General features: G+C 44.4%; 1 protein-coding gene across 2 annotated transcripts in view; it reads left to right on the top strand.

The window, feature by feature from the left end:
* The window catches only part of rbfox1 (RNA binding fox-1 homolog 1), a 238,237-nt gene that overhangs the window by 201,974 nt on the left and 15,138 nt on the right, over positions 1–21,125 (top strand). For both annotated transcript variants that reach the window (XM_084036241.1, XM_084036242.1), the window contains exon 9: positions 17,324–17,363. In XM_084036241.1, the coding sequence (XP_083892367.1) occupies positions 17,324–17,363 (40 nt within the window). The remainder of the gene's footprint in view (positions 1–17,323; positions 17,364–21,125) is intronic.

Raw genomic sequence — 21,125 nt, 5'->3', positions numbered from 1 at the left:
TCAGCGCACCTGCGCCGCGCCAACGGGGTGTGTCCGCCTGGACTTTGCAAGTTTCGTGCACCGCGCAGGCTCGCGCAGGCACACCTCCCGTCTCGCCCACCGGCGCAAGTGGGAAAGAGGGAGGAGAAGAAGGCGTGAGTGGGAGACGAGGAGGAGACGAGGCGTGGACTGGGATTAATACAGCCGATTCAGATCTTCACCAATCAAATGAGCTCCTCTCCTCTCCTTTAATGCGTTAGGGGAGGTTCAGTGCAAGATCCGTCACTTGACAACCCGATGACAGAAGCAGCGCCGCTGCTCCCACCACGCGCATCACGCTGTGCGCGCGTATCATAATTATAACAATGCCCATATTATAAAAAACAGGAGAGAGAGAGGGAGATGTTTTGGTCCAAGAGGCTGAGTTTCCGTTACGCGTGCCATCCGCCTTTGATCTGACGTCAGATGTGACGGGACAATCTATATAGATATAAATTCACGTGTTGATTCAATTAGTTGCATTAAATAGTGTTTGTTGTGATTATTTATTGCATTTAAATGTGCCTGGAACTGTGGAAACCTGCCTGTGAGGTCTCGGTGACGTGTGCGCACTGCGCGCCGTCAGCCAAACTTCCACTCCGCCAGCTGTGATTCGCATTGAATGAATGGACTTTATTTACGCCTTGCGCCGAAAGTAGACCAGGTTGGAGCTGGCGAGCTTTCAGCGCAGTCTCGGCGAGGCTTTTTGCCACGAAACTTCCGCTACGCCAAGCTGAATCTGTGACGCCTCCCCCCGCTGCGCCGCCACACCCATCTTGGCGCAGGCGATCCACCAAACTGCCAAACTGATGGTGCGCAAGGCTGCGCGGGTCGAAACTTGCATTGCGCCGGCTCCGCCACCCTGCGCCGCCCTGCGCCACGAAACTAGGGCCCCTGGTGTACTTCCAAACTTTCAAATGCCTCGTTTTGTGAGTACAGACCCTTTGTGTACTACTGCAGAAGTTTGGTAACATTCCTTGCATTATTAGTGGGGTAATTTACGAGATATACCCACTGTACCATAGCGCCAGTACTAAGCCATTCGGCTGATAGCCCTATCTTGACCAATGCTGACCATCGCTAAAAATGCTTCTGAGGGGGTATTTGGCTGGATGTCATGGTGGAAATTACCTAGGGTGCATTTCACTCTGAACCATCACTTTAATGAGGGAACCTGCTCTCTGGGCCACTTTGACACCTGAGAAGGGATTTATTATCAGCAGTGTGATATAGGCTGATCAGAATCATCGGCTCTGAGAAGCTCCTGCAATGATAATGCAGCGCTAACAGCTGGTTCCTGCTTATTTCATTGGTCTCTCACGCTAACCTGCACACAGAGGGAGCGTTTTAATCTCAGCAATAACACTTGTCCAGTGATTTTGTTTGGTCGGATCTGGGATCTGCAGGTCAGGACCCGATCATGGAGAACACACAGTAATGACATTGTGATCAAATGTGGAGCAGCAGTCCAGTTTAGTTCTGGAGCTCCAGTCCAGGTTCCAAGTGAGTCCATACTAGAAGGTGGAGTTAAGACACTGCAGACCTTCACTGATTGGTCACACAGCTGACCCAGGACATCCTGCACAGACACCACTGCCTTTGAGTGGTCAAGCTACCATCAATAGTGACCATTATTTGTTATAAATGAACTGAGATTTAAAAAGAAGTTAGCCCACAAAACTAGTCCCTATATAGACTATGTATGAAAGTGTTCCCCTTTTCTGCTTTACATACATAAAACTGACAATATGCTTCCTTTCACGTATTATTGTTCACTTTTGGATAAATGAAATTAAAGCTGGGGTATGTAATGTTGGAAAGCTAGCAAGAGAGTGTTCCCCCGTGAGTGCACAGCCTTCACGTCTCGCTGATGCCGGAAGAATCAGCTTGGACCGACTCACTGACGGGAGGGGGGGGGGGGGGGGGGGGGACACTCTCTTGCTAGCTTTCCAACATTACATACCCCAGCTTTAATTTCATTTATCCAAAAGTGACGGGAAGTAATCAGATTACAATGATTTTTTTATCGCAATACTTGGATTTTGTTACTGATTCTATTTTCTAACAGGTGAGTATTGGAACACAACCCTGACAACCAGAGGTGGGTAGTAACGTGTAACATGGACTCTTTGGATAAAGTTACCTAAGTAATTCAATTCAATTTTATTTTATTTATAGTGTCAAATCACAACAGAAGTCATCTCAGGACACTTAACACATTGAGCAGGACTAGAATACGCTCAAAATTGCAAGAGTCAACACAATTTCAAATTCCCAACATCACCCAGGGGCAAGCGTTACAGCGACAGTGGTGAGAAACAGTAGTGGTGGCATTAACAGAAGCAATAGTATCAACAGTAGTAGTCCATGACAGCAGGCACAGCCACGCCGAGATGGATCCATCCACCAACCACGTCGCCGTAGACCAGAAAGCAGGAGTAGTTGAGCAGTCACACAGCGGGCAGGTGGAGCTACAATGTGGTGTTTCCAGCATCAGGCCAGTTAGCAGTCTGCATCGGTCAGGACCTCAGTGGACTCTGCTGGACCAGAAAGCATAGCCAGACTCCCGGGAGTAGTCAAGTTAGTGACCGTAGAGATGCCGATTTTAGTCAATTACTTTAATTAAAAATACTGGCGGTAAGAGGCAAACAAGACCACAACATCGGTGCAGTCCGGATCACAGACATGCAAACTAGTTAGGGGTGAAAAAGGTGACAAGGTAACATGGACACACGGCATGCGCGGAAAAGTGCATTTCGTAGTGCAACCAGAGACATCACGAATTAAACACAGTACAAAATAACTTAACATATACAAGTCTTTATTGGACAACTATAGACGAAAAACATCAACATCAGTACAAAGTTCATTTCTTTTTCTTTTTGGCCTGCACTAAGGTCTCACAGGCCCTCTTCCTGTGCTTAGCTGCGTGCCTCAGCCTGGCCTGCTTCTCCTTGTCAGCCATCTCGGCTTTACTTGCTGTCGCACTTTGCAGCACTCCACATTCAGCCTTTTTCAAACACTGTTGTCGCTGGCATTTGTCGGTTGTTCCAGCTGTCCGGATGTTTTTGCACAGAACACGGTCCACCTCTCCATAACGCACATTCTCCCTTCTGAACAACTCCACGGCAGACTTCCCTCTAGCCAGGTGGTTGTATTTTACAGTTTGAATGGCATTGCAGGTCGAAATTTTCATATTGCCACTTTTGCTGTCAATCACTTCATTCATTAGACTGAAGGCTGACTCCACCCTGGGGCCATGGAAGATGGACAGAGCACTTTCCACCAGTGCAGTGAGGGCCTGATATTTCTCCTTCTGAAAAACATGATCCCACCACTCCACGAAGCAATCTCCCTCCTTGAAGACAGGCAACGCCAGATCAACACTGAACTTCAGGATTTCTTGGTGGACATCACAGCCTGTCGGAAGGAGGTGATTCAACATTCCACTCAGTCTCTTCAGTTGGATGGGTCCTTGAGAATGGCCTCTCAAAAGTGGGTCGAGAGCGGAGAGGGCCTTCAGGGTCTGGCTGGCTGTCCAAGGGAAGCTTTGCCTGCATATATGCAGCATTTTTAAGGAGTAAACCATGACATACTCCTTAAAAATGGCCAGGACACCAATGTAAACACTGAGCTGCAGCTTTGTGATTGTCTCCTGATGCCAGATTTTTTGGCAGACCCTCTTCTTACGATCTTTGCCCTGCTGGGTCATACCTAAGTAAAGGCATAAAAAAAGAAAGTAGTATGTTGATAACTACCCACAACTTATAAGTTTAATGAGCATGTCTGAAAGATGCAACTGGGGATCAGTGTTCCTCACCTTTCCTCTTGAGGTCTTCATGTATCCACCTGATCCTGCTCTTTCCTGCCTGACTCACACTGTATTGGGTGTATAAGGCTTCGAGGGGCTCTTGGTACAGTTCCTGGTCCTCCACGCTTAAGTACCCATAATAAAGGACTTTATAAGCTGGTAGCATGCTGAAAGTGCTCATGCTGGCATCATACGCTGAGAGCCAGCGATGGTTTACAAACCCCCTCTGAGGACTGGAGGCAGGAATGTTCATCAAAAGGCATAGCTCTTTAAAGTACTGCACCTGACCAACAGAGAATTTGTGAAATTACTAAATTGCTATACCTAAAATTTCTCTGATTTAAAGGCCCAATATCCATTCCAGCATGTTCCTTTTAGATATCAATTAAAGTCCTCTGTAAATATGTTTCGTACATCCTGCCAAATGAAGTGGAAATATACATAGTAATGTATTGCCATTTACTCCAACTATGGAACCAAGGTCTGAGTACTTAAAGCTATATTCTGGTTATATAGACATAAAAATCAATCTTTCAGTATATCAGCCCCTTTTCTGGTTTGTCTAAGATGGATGATTGACTTCCATATTCTCTAAAGGAAGAAAATACACATTAAATTTAGTTTCATTTGTACCTGATCTGGGCACCACTGGTGGTCCATCTGAAGAGCGCTGAATAGCTGCTCCAGGTGACGTTCAAACGGCTCTGCAAACTTCTTTGCACAATTGTGCATATGGTGACAGGAGTCCCCATCGATGTCGAGAAGGCCTGGACAGTGCTGATGGATTCTTATCTCCAAGCCAGTCTTGCTTCCTCTCATGACCGCACACGAATCCATCAAGATGCTTACCAGGTTTCTCCATGGTATTTTTTTCTGGTCGAAGAACTGACAGAGCTCTCTCTCCAAGCTGGCAGCAGTACCTTTAAAGATCTCCAATGTTCCCAAATGCTCGACAAGAACTTTCTTCAGGCCATCGTGGTAGTAGCTCACAAGCATGGACAGCACCTTTAATTATAATAATAATAATAATAAATCAGTTTTCTATAGCGCTTTTCATGGTACTCAAAGATGCTTTATAGGAGGATCAGAACAAAAACACAACACACACACATAAACACTAATGCATCGTGGATAAACATCATTATCATCAAATTTTAAATCATACATTTTGAAGCAAAATGGTTATTGTATATAGCCCATCATATTATTTAAGGCTAAAGTGTTATGAAACTCAAAACATTACTGAAAACAACTCAGAATATTACCTTTTTGTTGTTGTTTGTTGTACTTTCATCTATATTTAACGAAAAAGGTCTACTCCTCATGTAGGACAAAGTTCTGTCGGAGTAGGTCCGCCCAAGTCCATGGACCATCTTGTAAGCTGCTGCGGTCCTAGAAAGCTTCATCCCCTGCAAAGCCTCTTTGTCCAGAGCAAGGGTTTGAGCAAGCTCCACAATCACTGGTGCAATAGAGAAGGGAAGAGAGCGCTCTGCTAGCACTCTAAGAACCATGGCCTACAACAACAACAAAAAAAGACAATTGTGTACCAACACACGGATCAGGTTATGGCTTGTGATGTTGGTGGCGCTGCTTGTGCTGAGCTGAAAGCTCTATCCCTACCTCTGAATTTGCTATGCGATTCGCAATGTGAGTTGGAAGCTTTGCCTGGCACTGCTGTCTGATGTTCTCTGGTCCCTGGTTTGGAGCTGATGTAGATGGCCCTGCTTCACTGGACAGAAGGCTGGCTATACTATGAGTTCCTGACAGGTCACACACTTTCTTTTTGTGGATCTCTGTTTTACAATGTGCCAACAAAGCATGGCTCCCTTTGTTTCCATAATTTATTTCTTTGTGGCACAGAATGCACCTTGCATGACCCACTTTATCGATCTTCCTAAACACATCTGATAACAGGAATGCCCTGTCTTTTCCCTTCACCTCCACATGATATTCCAAATCAAGCCAGGCCAAGTTCCAAGCACACCTGAGGCCTGCATCCAGCTGCTTTATTATAATAGCATCCTTCTCTCCTAAATCTCTCATCCCGAAATCAGAACATATAAGACGCATTAAGTTGCAAATTATACAAAATATAAATGATGAAATATACAGTATGTCCTATTTGCATTAAGCAGAGAACAGCTGTACAGCATAAAATATGAATTTACAGGTACAGTATCAATTCCATTCACTTTACTATTATGTGTTTGATATATATATATATATATATATATATATATATAGATTATATATATAATCAAAAATCACAGGTCTTCAAAAGCATTAACTGTAGTGATCATAACTTTATTTACATTCAACTAAAGCAATTAGTCCCATGGTCCTTAACTTCGATTGATAGGGCATCATACTGGATAAACAGAAGTACACCTGTAGGCTGTCATTATGAACGGGGGTGTGTACGAACAGCGCGGGGATACTTTCAAATACGACCTGTAGCGGAGCTCTCCGGATTGATAAACTCTCGATGGGTAAACTGTCAAATGAAACGACCTCCGCAACAAGGCAAAACTGTTCCCTTTCCGCAATTATCGGAGAGTATAGAGGGGCCTTAAATAACTTGTTGTCAAAAATAACTGGCGACCATTCAGAACTTTACTAGCAAAGCCCTGAACATGACTTGTATGGAAGGCACTAGTTCACCACTCTACAGTTACCTCATTGCTCATGATTTATTTTTTTATCGTTAACAAGCAATTTACAAAGGGGCCTTAAATAACTCGTCACAAAGCCAACTGGCGACAATTCAGATCCCAACTGACGTTCGCTAACTTTACTAGCAAAGCCCTGTGTGAAAGGCGCTAGTTAGCCCCTCCACAGTTAGAGCTACCTCGAGTAACTGCGTTCTACGAGGCGGTGAAATATCGAGGACTATTTGAAGTCAGTTATCAAGAAATTAAGCTAATACTTGTGTAGTTGTGTTAAAGACACCATTACAAGCGCAGGAATTGATCGAACGACACAATTGAGTGATTTATGAAGACTATTTTAGGCCATCACTCAAATTTTTAGCTTTAAGAAGTTAACAACTGTTGACATTAATCCCTTACCTTGCCGCAATTTCCACCGGGTCCGGGTGAGAAGCTGAGATGGAGAGGGGTTCGCCCTCCTCATTGCTGATTGGTGATAATTGTGCTTCCGTCCCACGTCACTCTTGTCAGTCATTTGTTGTCACGAGAAGAGAGTGGCGGTGATAGGTCTAGGTCATAGGACTAGAGTGTAGTTTTGAGCATAGACATCCTATAGACTACGGTTTTGAGGTTCACAGTTTCACTCGCTCGTTGACATGCTCATCCCCCCCCCTCCCCAATTTTTTTTCGGAAGACGGTATATTGGTTTGGATTCATCACTTGACATGACTGAGTCTGTATGAGTGTTACTTCACTCCATCCATCCATCCATTGTCTTCCGCTTATCCGGGACCGGGTCGCGGGGGCAGCTGCCTGAGCAGGGACGCCCAGACTTCCCTCTCCCCGGACACTTCCCCTAGCTCCTCCGGGAGGACCCCAAGGTGTTCCGGCGAGCCGGGTGACATAGTCACTCCAGCGTGTCCTGGGTCTTCCTCGGGGTCTCCTCCCGGTGGGGCATGCCTGGAACACCTCCCGAGGGAGGCGTCCAGGGGGCATCCGATACAGATGCCCGAGCCACCTCAACTGGCTCCTCTCGATGTGGAGGAGCAGCGCCTCTACTCCGAGCTCCTCCCGTGTGACGGAGCTCCTCACCATATCTCTAAGGGAGCGCCCCGCCACCCTGCGGAGGAAGCTAATTTCGGCCGCTTGTATCCGGGATCTTATTCTTTCGGTCACGACCCAAAGTTCATGACCATAGGTGAGGGTAGGAACGTAGATTGACGGGTAAATCGACAGCTTCGCCTTTTCGGCTCAGCTCTCTCTTCACCACGACGGACCAATACAACGACCGCATCACTGCAGCCGCTGCACCGATCCGCCTGTCAATCTCACGTTCTATCCTTCCCTCACTTGTGAACAAGACCCCAAGATAATTAAACTCATCCACTTGAGGCAGGAACTCCCCCCCGACCTGGAGGGAGCAAGCCACCTTTATCCGGTCGAGAACCATGGCCTCAGATTTGGAGGTGCTAATCCTCATCCCGGCTGCTTCACACTCGGCTGCAAACCGCCCCAGGACATGCTGGAGGTCCTGGCTCAACAAGACCACATCGTCCGCAAAGAGCAGGGATGAAATCCAGTGGCTCCCGAACCAGATCCCCTCTGGCCCACGGCTGCGCCTAGAAATCCTGTCCATAAAAATAATGAACAGAACCGGTGACAAAGGGCAGCCCTGCCGGAGTCCAACATGCACCTGGAACAGGTCTGACTTACTGCCGGCAATGCGAACCAAGCTCCTGCTCAGGTCATACAAGGACCGAACAGCCCTTAGCAGAAGGCCCCCGACCCCGTACTCCCGAAGTACCTCCCACAGAATGCCGCGAGGGACACGGTCGAATGCCTTCTCCAAGTCCACAAAACACATGTGGACTGGTTGGGCAAACTCCCATGAACCCTCGAGCACCCTGCGGAGGGTATAGAGCTGGTCCAGTGTTCCACGGCCAGGACGAAAACCGCATTGTTCCTCCTGAATCCGATGTTTGACTATCGGCCGAATTCTCCTCTCCAGTACCCTGGAATAGACTTTCCCAGGGAGGCTGAGCAGTGTGATCCCCCGATAGTTGGAACACACCCTCCGGTCCCCCTTTTTGAATAGAGGGACCACCACCCCGGTCTGCCAGTCCAGAGGCACTGTCCCCGACTGCCACGTGATGGTGCAGAGACGTGTCAACCAAGACAGCCCCACAACATCCAGAGACTTGAGGTACTCAGGGCGGATCTCATCCACCCCCGGTGCCTTGCCACCGGGGAGCTTCTTAACTACCTCGGTGACTTCAGCCCGGGTAATGGGTGGATTAACCTCCAAGACTCCAGCCTCTGCTTCCTCAATGGAAGACATGTCAGTGGGATTGAGGAGATCCTCGAAGTATTCCTTCCACCGCCCGACGATATCCCCAGTCGAAGTCAACAGCTCCCCACCTCCACCGTAAACAGTGTTGGTGGAGGGCTGCTTCCCCTTCCTAAGGCGCCGGATGGTTTGCCTGAATTTCCTCGAGGCCAACTGATAGTCCTCCTCCATGGCCTCCCCGAACTCTTCCCAGACCCGAACCTTTGCTTCAGCGACCACCCGCGCTGCAGCACGCTTGGCCTGCAGCTGCCTCAGGAGTCCCCCGAGCCAACCAGGTTCGGTAGGAATCCTTCTTCAGCTTGACAGCATCCCTTACTTTCAGTGTCCACCACCGGGTTCGGGGATTGCCTTACGGCCACAGCTTCGAACAGCCGCGTCCACAATGGAAGTGGAGAACAAGGTCCATTAAGACTCAACGTCCCCAGCTTCCCTCGGGATCTGGTCAAAGCTCTCCCGGAGGTGGGAGTTGAAGACCTCCCTGACAGAGAGTTTCACCAGACGTTCCCAGCAGACCCTCACAACACGTTTAGGTCTGCCAAGTCTGTCCAGCTTCCTCCCCTGCCAGCGGATCCAACTCACCACCAGGTGGTGATCAGTTGACAGCTCAGCCCCTCTCTTCACCCGAGTGTCCAAGACATACGGCCGAAGGTCAGATGACACAACCACGAAGTCGATCATTGACCTCCGGCCTAGGGTGTCCTGGTGCCACGTGCACTGATGAACACCCTTATGCTTGAACATGGTGTTCGTTATGGACAAACCGTGACTAGCACAGTCCAATAACAGAACCCCACTGGGGTTCAGATCGGGGAGGCCGTTCCTCCCAATCACGCCCCTCCAGGTAACACTGTCGTTACCCAGGTGAGCGTTGAAGTCCCCCAGTAGAACAATGGAGTCCCCGGTTGGAGCACTCTCCAGTACCCCTCCCAAGGACTCCAAGAAGGCCGGGTACTCTGCACTGCCGTTTGGCCCGTAGGCCGAAACAACAGTGAGAGACCTATCCCCGACCCGAAGGCGCAGGGAAACGACCGTCTCGTTCACTGGGGAAAACTCCAACACATGCTCAGCCGCCATGTGTTGTTACTCCACTCGACCATGAAAACGCAGGTTATGCAGTGAACTGGCAACCCATTGAGGGCACATGCACTTCAAGCAGCAGCTGTGTTGTGACGTGAATGCAATGCAAGGGGGGAGTGCAACTGCAACGTCTAGTGGCTGGATGTTATCAATGTTGTCAATAGCAACTTTAAAATCATTACTTTGGACCCGCCCACTTTTAGTGTGTCTAAAGTCAGCGCATCAGTCTGTCCACTCGGTGCTATTTGCAGTTTCACTTTAAGTTGTGAATCAATTGTAGTTAGTTACCAGGATGTTGATTTCACTTGAGAAAATTAGCTCTAAAAAGAAGCTCAGCTCACGTTGTTCGGATTCGTTATTATCAATGGGAAAGAATATAATACACAAGGGATAACAGGCATGTAGTTTATTGGAGAAAGTACTCTGATTATAGTTGTCCTCTCCTCTTAAATGTTGAGTAGGTCATTTGGAAAAACCACAGTGATTTTGACTTGGAATGCATCGCTAAAAAAGTCCTGCCCCCTTCGTTCAGACCTCTGTTCAAATGAGTCCAAATGAGTGCTCGAGATCAGCAGAGTGCAATCAGGAAGTAAGCACTGACAGACAGGCAGGACGTCTAATTATTTTCTCCGGCCAGACGGGGTTGATTGGACGGGGTTTTTACAGTCCTGCCATGGCCACAGTTGACATTTTTAAGCATTTATTGTATTCATTGCAATCGGTATGTTACGAGGATTTCAAATATAACAGAAATTGTTTCTGAATAGAATCACCTACTCAACCAAACTCATTAATTTGACAACATCAACAGAAATTATAACTTTTATATATTTTCAGATCAGACAGGAGCCAACCACTTTACAAAATGTACCCATATTTCTGTCTCATGTAGCCAGATAAAAGTATGAAACCATGTTAAAATGCAACAGAATGACTTCCGGTAATGGCGGCAGAGTGATCACACGCCTGGAGTTTGCTTCCTGACCGTTTGTAACTTTAACATATCTACACTCAGACTTTTCTAATTATTTTCTCGGCGTAACATTTTGGAACTGAAATGAGTAAATCCCACGGGACCCGCGGCAAAAGCCAGCCTCAGCTGACTCAACACTTCAGCCCGCACGATAAAGACGCTAGCAAGGCAGAAGCTAGCAGTGTAGCAACAGGTGAAGCCCAGCCGCTAACACTGGACATGCTCGTTGGTGAACTCGAGAAACTCCGCAAAGATGTAACAGGTGAACTCGCCACCTCCCTGAATACTGCCATGGCTCCAATCCAAGCATCTCTCCAAAAGATCGCTGACACCGTAGCCTCTCACACAGCTACCATCTCCGCAATGGAAACTGCCCTCACTTCTCAATCAGATGACCTGACGACTCTGCAGCACGAAGTGGCCACACTAAAGTCCAAGGTGGAGACCACCACTCAGATGAACGAAAAGCTGCAATTGGCTGTCGAGGACTTGGTTTCACGATCCAAACGGCAGAATCTCCGTGTGATTAGCATCCCCGAGGGAGCGGAAGGGACCGATGCTCGACTCTTCATGACTACGCTGTTCAGGGAGGTGACCGGAGACGCTTTACTGGATACTAGCTTTGAACTAGACCGAGCTCACCGCAGTCTGGGACCGAAGCCAGCACAGGGTTCCCGGCCCATTCTTGTTCGCTTTCACAGGTACATCCAGAAAGAGCGGGTGCTGCTATGGGCGAAGAAAACACGCAGCATCGCATACCAGGGTTATCCCATAAGGATCTTTGAGGATTTCAGCGCCTCACTCGCCAAGAAAGGGGCATCATTCAACAAAGTGAAGTCTCTCCTCTATAAGGATGGGATACGCTTCGGGCTGATCTACCCGGCGCGGTTACGGGCCACTGTTAACGGACAGTCTCACATATTTGACTCCGCGGATGAAGCGGAACGTTTCTACCGTGATCTCAGCAGTAAGTGATAACATGACGTCTCTGTACACATCTCCTTTAACTTTTTTGGTGCTCTATGAGAACTGGACTGAAGTAAAAGACAGGCCGGTCTACCTGGTGGGCCGACGGTGTCTCACTGTAATTTACCCTTTTGAGTACGCAGCTGATTTTTTTTTAAGGAGATGTCTGTGTGAAGTCAAAGGATCATTAAAAGGTACACAGACGGAGCTGGAAGATTCAGCCCTGTTTTTTCAGCTGAAATCCCCTACAAACTTATAACTAAGCTCTTAATATGTAAGATTCATTTATTATTAGTATTACAGATTTGACTGTGCTGTTAATTAACAAAGATTTCATATGAATAGCACAATTGTTTTCTGTTAAGAATGGGAAACTGGTACATTAAAGTCTTTACGCTGTCAAATGGTAAATTTCAGAGGTGTACACATTTTCACTGTCAAAAAGGAAGCAAACTCCTACCAACTCAATCGGTTGTGTAAAGTAGTAATTCCTGCAAGCTCATCGGTTTTAAAGATGAGGCTAGGACAAATATGTAAGTATCTTTTGAACTTGAAGGTGTCATTAAGGACATCTGCTGTTTTTGTGTTTGGGACCTTTTTTTTCTTTTTCTGTATATCTTTATTAGAGGAGCGTTTTTTTTTTTCCTTAGATTTTCACGTTGGCACTGTATATGTTGTTGCTATTTTACGTTCTAGTACTAAGTTGACCTGGCTAAGGCACCATACCATCAGAGCACTTAGAGGTTTGATATTTTGCCACTGATGCTATGACATAAACCAGAAAGACATGCTACGAACCATCAGGCTCACGAGCTGGAATGTCAGGGGACTTGGTGGACCTATTAAACGGACCAAAGTACTTTCACACCTTAAGAGTGTGAAGACAGATATTGCGTTTCTACAAGAAACCCACCTTCGTTTATGTGACCACACCCGACTACGAAAACCCTGGGTTGGACAGGTTTTCCACTCCAATTTCAATAGTCGTTCAAGAGGCACAGCTATTTTACTGCACAAGCGAGTACAGTTCTCATCAGAACAGGTCATATCTGATCCTAATGGCCGTTATATTATTGTCGTTGGTGTGTTGTTCCAAACTCCTGTTATTATGGTTTGTGTTTATGCCCCCAATTGGGACTGCCCTAATTTTATGACTTCTCTATTCTCATCCATTCCGTGCCTAGATACGCATCACCTCATCTTTGGAGGGGATCTTAATTTGGCTGTCAATCCCACACTTGATAGATCGTGTTTAAGAAAACTAACTCAATCCAAGGCAGCTAGATGTGTGTCTGTATTCACAGATCAAATTGGCAGTGTGGATGTGTGGCGTTTTTTCCACCCAACAACAAAAGATTTTTCATTTTATTCCCAGGTTCATCAAACATACTCTCGAATAGACTACTTTTTTCTTGATAAGACTTTATTACCCTCAGTGAAACAATGTGAATACTCATCGATAGTTATTTCAGATCATGCCCCCCTCTTATTAGATTTGGAACTAGTCCCTAAAACCAAAAGCCACTCAACATGGAGATTAAACACTGGGCTATTATCATCCGACAAATTTTGTAGATTTATCTCTGATAGGATTTCAAGCTTTCTTGAAAATAACAAATCTGACTCTACATGACCTTCTCTCCTGTGGGAAACCTTTAAAGCGGTAATACGTGGAGAGATTATCTCATACAGCGCCAGGATACGAAAGGCTGAAAAACAAAGACAACTTGAACTGATGGAGGCAATTCTTCAAATTGACAGACAACACTCCACTACAGCCAATCCCACTCTCCAGACGGAGAGACTTAAATTACAGACTGAATTTGACCTAATTTCCACAAACAAAGCGGAGTTTCTTTTAAGGCGTACAAAGGGCACTTATTATGAATATGGAAACAAGGCTAGCCGGTTACTAGCAAGGCAACTTAAACAACAATCCTCTTCCCAATTCATAACACAAATTCGTAAGGACCCCCAAACTTTAGTTACAGACCCAACCGAGATAAATAATATTTTTGCTTCATATTATTCTGACTTATATAAATCAGAAGCCTCTTCAGACACTACCTTAATGAACAAATTCTTAAATAACTTAGTCTTCCCCTCAGTTGATACTAACTCCAAAAATACACTAGATGCTCCTCTCCGCTTGGAAGAGGTGAAAGCCAGCCTTAAATTAATGCAAACCGGCAAGGCACCAGGTCCAGACGGCTTCCCATCCGAATTTTACCAGAAATTCTCTGATCAACTAACTCCCCTGTTACTGGATATGTTTAAGGACTCCTTTGAATTCGGCACCCTTCCTCCGTCCTTAACTCAAGCGTCAATATCACTCATCCCAAAGAAAAATAAAGACCTGGAAGATTGCAGCAGCTGGCGACCTGTCAGTTTGCTCAACAGTGACATTAAACTGTTGGCTAAGACCCTTGCCGGCCGCCTTGACCCCTGCCTACTAAGCATCATCTCAAAAGACCAGACTGGTTTTATAAGGGGCAGACAGCTATCCTCAAATATACGCCGTCTGCTCAACATAATACTTTCCAAACCAGAATCACAAGACCCTGAAATGGTAATCACTATGGATGCAGAAAAGGCTTTTGACAGAGTGGAGTGGAATTATTTATTTTCAGTTCTAAATAGGTTCGGTTTTGGTCATAATTTTATCTCGTGGATTAAATTGCTTTATAATGCCCCAACTGCTAGTGTAAGGACTAACTCAACTCAGTCCAATTTCTTTCCTTTAACACGCGGCTGCCGCCAAGGTTGTCCGCTATCACCATTGCTGTTCGCCGTTGCAATTGAACCGCTGTCCATTGCCCTTAGGAGCTCCCCGCTTTTTACCGGTGTCTACAGGAATGGGACTGAGCACAGAGTATCACTTTATGCCGATGACCTCTTACTCTATGTCTCGAACCCCACTGTCTGCATTGACAAGATTCTGGACATTTTACACACATTTGGTTCCTTTTCTGGTTATAAATTGAACATTAATAAAAGTGAATGCTTTCCTCTTAATAAGGCAGCAAGACAGATCCCGGCTCAAACACTACCGTTCCGCTTAGCCTCTTCTAGATTTCAATATTTAGGCATTAATATCTTGAATAGTCTCTCTTTAATGTATAAACATAACATTGTGGAACTGGTCAGTAAGGTTAAATCAGATCTACTACGCTGGAATGCCCTCCCACTGTCACTTCTAGGTAGAATCAATTCTATCAAAATGAATGTCCTACCAAAATTTTTATTTCTTTTTCAGTGTCTACCTATCTACCTGCCTAAAACTTTTTTCAAAGAATTGGATAAGATTATTTCACAATTTATTTGGGCGGGAAAGACTCCAAGGGCAAAGTACTCAATTTTGCAAAGAACCAAGGATGAGGGTGGCCTTGCTCTACCGGATTTCAGGGCATATTATTGGGCAGCCAATATTCAAAAAGTCTATACCTGGTACAATTCCCCCAGCACAGACTGGTGTCAGATGGAAGCCTTCTCATGCAACTCCATGTCTTTATCAGCTTTAGTATGTGCCCCTTTAAATGTACACCCTTCTAAAGTCACCTCCAATCCAATTGTTTTGGCTACTATAAAAATCCTGAAACAGTTTGAACGGCACTTCAAAATCACCTCTCTTTCCCCACTAATGCCCTTCTGTGAAAACCATTTATTTCCACCCGCGGCACTTGACTCAACTTACATTCGGTGGAAAGAGAACGGGCTGGTGAATTTTGATCAACTGTTTGATAAGGACATTTTTATGTCCTTTGAGACCTTCCGAACTAAATTCGCCCTCCCACAAGCTCATTTATTTAGATATTTTCAAGTCAGAGATTTTGTTCGTCGGAATTTCCCCAATTTCCCCCATAAACCACCTCGTACTCTCATTGATGTTATTCTTTCTCTCCCTGCGGTTCGTGGATTCATTTCAATTGTGGTAAAATTAATCTTGTCATCATTGTCATCCCCACTGGCAACTAGGAATTCATGGGAAAAGGAGCTAGGTCTTACCTTATCAGACGAATGGTGGCAAAGGGCCCTTGACAGGGTTAACTCCACCTCATCTTGTGCCAGTCTGACATTAATTCAGTTCAAGGTCTTACACAGGATACATTTTTCGAAAGCTAAACTTAAAAAACTTTTTAATACAAGTGATGCATGTGACAGATGCTCTCTGTCATCAGCCAGTCATACACACATGTTTTTTTCCTGTCCGAGATTAAGCTCATTCTGGTCCTCTTTTTACGATACTTTTTCAAAAGCTCTAAAAAAACCAGTGCTTTGCAGTCCTTTGACCTCCATCTTTGGTGTGCCTGAAGAGTCCACACTCTTCACCAACAGCGAAAGCAACTCTATCGCTTTCGCATCTCTGATAGCCCGCAGACGTATTTTACTTCATTGGAAGGATAAGAATCCACCCTCCCCTAACTCTTGGCTAAAGGACTTAATGTCATTTCTATACTTAGAAAAAATCAAGTACAGTCTTAGGGGATGTGCCGACAAATTTTATAAAACTTGGCATCCCATTCTTTCCTTAATCAATTCCAATCCCTCTTTAGATGATTAAGATAGATGGTTCTAATTAAGATAAACCGAGGTAACTTTTGTTTTTCTTTGTTGTGGGGGTGTGGGGGTGGGTGGGTGTCTGTTCGTGTTCCAAAAGGGGAAAAAACGGGTGAAGTGTATCTTTACTGATTGTACATACTTTGTGTCTTGATAACCCAATAAAGATATGTATGAAAAAAAAAATGCAACAGAATACAGGAAATGACACATGCACTGTGCAATGTTCTGAGGAAGGACCCTTTGCCTGAATATGTGTTATTTTTTAAATATTTAATTTATTATTGGTTTAGTTAAAGGGACTATTTTACGTTCATGCTCTGATTATTGAAACAGTAAATCATTAGTTACTAAGCACTTGAGTATTTTTTTCATTAAATTCTTTCTTAATCTTACTCAAGTAACTATTTGGATGACTACCTGTTACTTCTTCTCGAGTCATGTTATTCTAAACCTTCTCTACCTGCCACTGTTGACAACGCGTTGTTACATCCTGACATGAACCACCTTGCTATGCAAACTTTTTCACTCTTCATACTATGTCACTTTTCCTGGCTCATGATCACATGGACTACATTATCATTGATTACATAATCATTGATTATGTGGGTTTTAGAACAGTGCTGTTGTGCTGAATCCTCCTGTCCATGAAAGTTTGGAGTCCATTATTAAATTTGCCCAGTTCAAACTTTAGCCAGCCTCCTTACCCAGCCTCCCTACCCAGCCAGTGGAGAGCAGAGGGGTGCCTGCTTCTCCCCCCTTTACCTTTACTTCTCCTCTTATGTCTCTATTTCGGGTACTACTCTGGATTGTGGAGATGGGGGTTGGTTGCTAGCTAGTCCAGTGCCTGCATGTGAACATGCACTAATATGGATGTTTTTGTTTTATTGTGTTTGTCTGTTTGTTTGTGTTTGCATCCTCTGCAGTGTTGTTTACCAGGATGGATTTTATGGTGCAGATATTTATGTAAGTATTATTTCCTGGTATGATATGGCATGCTACACCGCCATCTCCGTGGTTTCTGCCCTGTTGCTACTTCAATGCAAGCCTCCATGCTCCCAGCTGGTTTCACCTCCAGCCAAGGCAGCCGATTGCTGGTCATGTCAGAGGCTGCAGGTCAGATTATGGATGATTTAACAAACTAATTACATCAATAAATTAAAAAGAACTGGACAAAATCATCTGAACACAACTCAGTTTAGACTGTGTAACGTTTTATTAATTACTGTTTCTTTTGTTTTTTCCCCCAATTTATTTAATACAGCATGCAAAACCAAGTCAGAGAATAAAGTAAAAGATGAAAAATTGATACAAAAACCAAAGGATTATATAGCTGTGTAAAGCATAATAACCTGAACGTGAATGGGGGGTTATTAATGTGTTTAATTAATAATTTACAAACTGTGTAACAATCTAAACTGATGTTTGGTGTATGGTACATGGTTTAGCTGTGTTATCACACTGGTACTTCTTTTTCTATTATTATTATTATCATTATATGATATATTAATATTATTATTATCATTAATAATAATATCAATAGTATTATATAATAGTTATTTGAGTACATGTATACATATTTCCATATATATTAGTTGAGAAATGTCTTTATGAATTAACACATTAAATGATTAATGCACTTACTACAGTATATGCAACAATATGCTTCATAAAAGCATGTTGGGTGAATTTTGTGATACAGCTTTAGGAAATGCGATGCACAGTTAGCAGCGTAACACTTCCATATGAATATTTCTACACAATATGAGAGTAGATCAGTTTGAAACATTACAGAGAGGAACGCTGCAAGAAGTGAACTGATGTGAACTAAACATGACTCTGTTGCTTAACTGATGGGCTTGGCTGGTTATTATAGACAGGTAATAAAACACCCACTGAGAATGTCAACTGAGTGAATCAGTGGTTATAAGCCTCATAGATAAATGGTGGAAGGGTCGGCTTCACAAGGCTGTTATCATCTATTCGATGGTGGATCACTGTAGAAGACAATGCTGACCTCTACTGGCCATAGAGATTATGACAAGAGCAAATAGTTTGTCATCAATGACGATGCCCATAAATGTCTCACGCATTTTGGCAAGAGAAATTGTTGTTGATCTGTAAGAACATGAACCACCAAAGATGGAGAATGAACTGAAACAAAAGACTTCCTGTATATATTCCGTGGCCACATGTCTTTGTTGTATATGTCCCACCATTGAGACCTTAGGAGTGTCACATCACGAGAGGATCTAGAGGACTCCTTATCTGCTGTCATGTAGAGAAGGTCAAACACCAGAACAGAGAGTCAGATCTTTGACTGGATGACTTCTACAAACAGTCCAGTGGTGGTCAACACAATTGTCGCCACCACCGCTAGTGTTTGGGTTTAACCAGAGAACATGTTAACTGGTGACTCAGCCAAATGCTTCAGTGGTTAAACAGAAAATGGAGGCCGGGTAAGGAGGTCACCAGTTAACATGGCCACTGGATAAACTGAAACACCACGTGGTCCTGTCTGAATTCTGTAGAACTTGTCCGCTATATATATATATATACTTCTCTTTGTGATATAAAGCTTTAGCTATTAGTCTTCTTCAATCCAGCCTGATGTTCATTTAGTCAATTATGGTCAATTTAGAGTCCAACAGACCAAAAAGCAGGGGATGCTTTAGGGGTGGGGCTACCTGGTGATTGAGAGGTCGCTACCACTATTCCTGAACATTAACAAGTAGTTTTGTTACCTAAACACCACAAAGGCTCTGTGTTGATGGACACTACACGGAAAAAATAAATAAACTATGTAAGAGGAAATGATGAATGTGGTTATCGCAATTGTGAGTCCTTTCCTTTTAGCTCTGGTTTGGTGTCTGACTCCTGAGCTTGTTAGCTGTTAAATGTGTTCACCAGCTACAAAAAATGTTCAGAGGCTGTGAAGCCAAAACAATGTTTTCAATATGAACATTTTTGAAACCTTAGGAACCACTTTTGTCCTTATTTATTTATTTCTGTATTCTGAAATTTAGTTGAACATGGAACTGTTGTGTGTGTGATCATCGCTGCTGGCATATCATGTGTGAGTATAGATCTACGCCAGTTGGTGTGTGTTTATTATGTACTTGTGACGTGCCAGGAGGGAAGTGATCCTGCAGGTCTAGAGATGGTGCAGGATTCACGGATTATGTTAGATTACACTACGATGCTGACCCTAAACAATACTGTACTGTGCTGACAAACACTACTACAGTCAACTTTCCAGCTCCCACGTACACTAGAAGACAGGCAGTGAAAATAAGATTTCAGTTGGTACATTACGGTTCATAATATAAGGTACATTTTGCCTTTTATTACACATGTTAGGGACTTTAAAAATAAGAGGAAAAATCACAAAACTACAATAATAACAAGGCTGAGATACAGTACATGTGACCTGCATTCAGCAGTTTTTTCAGAACCATGGACAGTGCTGGTTGCTGGAGCAGGACGGTGTTGGTGCAGTGCTGTCTGTAGATATTTTGTGGTTGTTCATATCACTAAATAAGTTGATGCACCAGAGAGGAGGTGGAGCTTCCCTCCACGTAGACCCCCACCATGTTTACACCATCACGGCTGAAATCACCACTATTGCTGCTTTGTACATGATCAAGTCCCAGATACACCAGGAAACCATACCCTGTCCTGCCTGAGTTCATGACATCATCGAGAGCTGCTCGGTGGATTTCACCAAGCTGGATTCACTGGATCTAGCAAGACACACATGGGCTGGTTTACCACATCTGGAGGAACTCAGAATAAACTATTTAGCTGTGATTTTTTATCAATAACCAGATGAAAAGGATCCTGAAATAACTCCATAATGATGGTGATCAGTAAAAAGTCTGAAATCATGTTTTGAAGTCTCTGGTTCCTCCACATAGTCTGGTCTGGTCTCTGGACTATTGTGAGCCACTATCGTAGACCTCTGGGGGAACCACAGACACAAGAGACAACATTTGTTAACTCGATTATCATTCAGCAACATCAGGACATCAGTGACCACAGGAAGAGAATCTCAGCGCCGATAGGCTTTTTCAACACTGAAATATTTCAACCCTTTCACGTTGCCAATATTTGCACCACCTGGCGATTTGCATCTGTTCACATCAATTGGTGTCTGTTATTGACTTTTTATGCAATTGCTTCAGGTTTGGTGTGAACACAGCATTAGCTTTTTTGCTGAAAAAAGGCCCGGAGAGACAGAGCAAGAGAGAGAACACCCCAAGCCACATTTTAGTTTTGATGTAAAATGGCGCAAGGTTGCGCTGGCTCGTGGGCGAGGCTTCATTTTACTTGATGGTTTTCAACATTGCGGGCAGGTCACAAACTTCCTAATGTTAAAGCAGTTCACTAAAATGAAGTTCTGATAACAATTAAGGCAACGCAGTAACATAATCTTGATTAGTATTTGATTTGTGCTGCCTAGTTTGGTCAGAGTTGACTCTGAATAGTTGTTAGAAGATACAAGTGCCATAAGGAGCACTAACAGGAGGCAGAGGAAGCCGATTTTCTGATTTCAGATTATCTGTCTCATGTGCTACTGTCAGGATAGTGTTAGTGTCTGCAAAGAAAACTGTTGGTATTCATAACTGAACTCACAATCTTTACTCTTATTTGTATTCTCTCTCTCTCTCTCTCTCTCTCTCTCTCTCTCTCTCTCTCTCTCTCTCTCTCTCTCTCTCTCTCTCTCTG

This window comes from Eutrigla gurnardus, assembly GCF_963514095.1.
Source record: "Eutrigla gurnardus genome assembly, chromosome: 20".
In the NCBI taxonomy this organism is placed as follows: Eukaryota; Metazoa; Chordata; class Actinopteri; order Perciformes; family Triglidae; genus Eutrigla; species Eutrigla gurnardus.
This window is presented reverse-complemented; position numbering and strand designations above follow the sequence as displayed.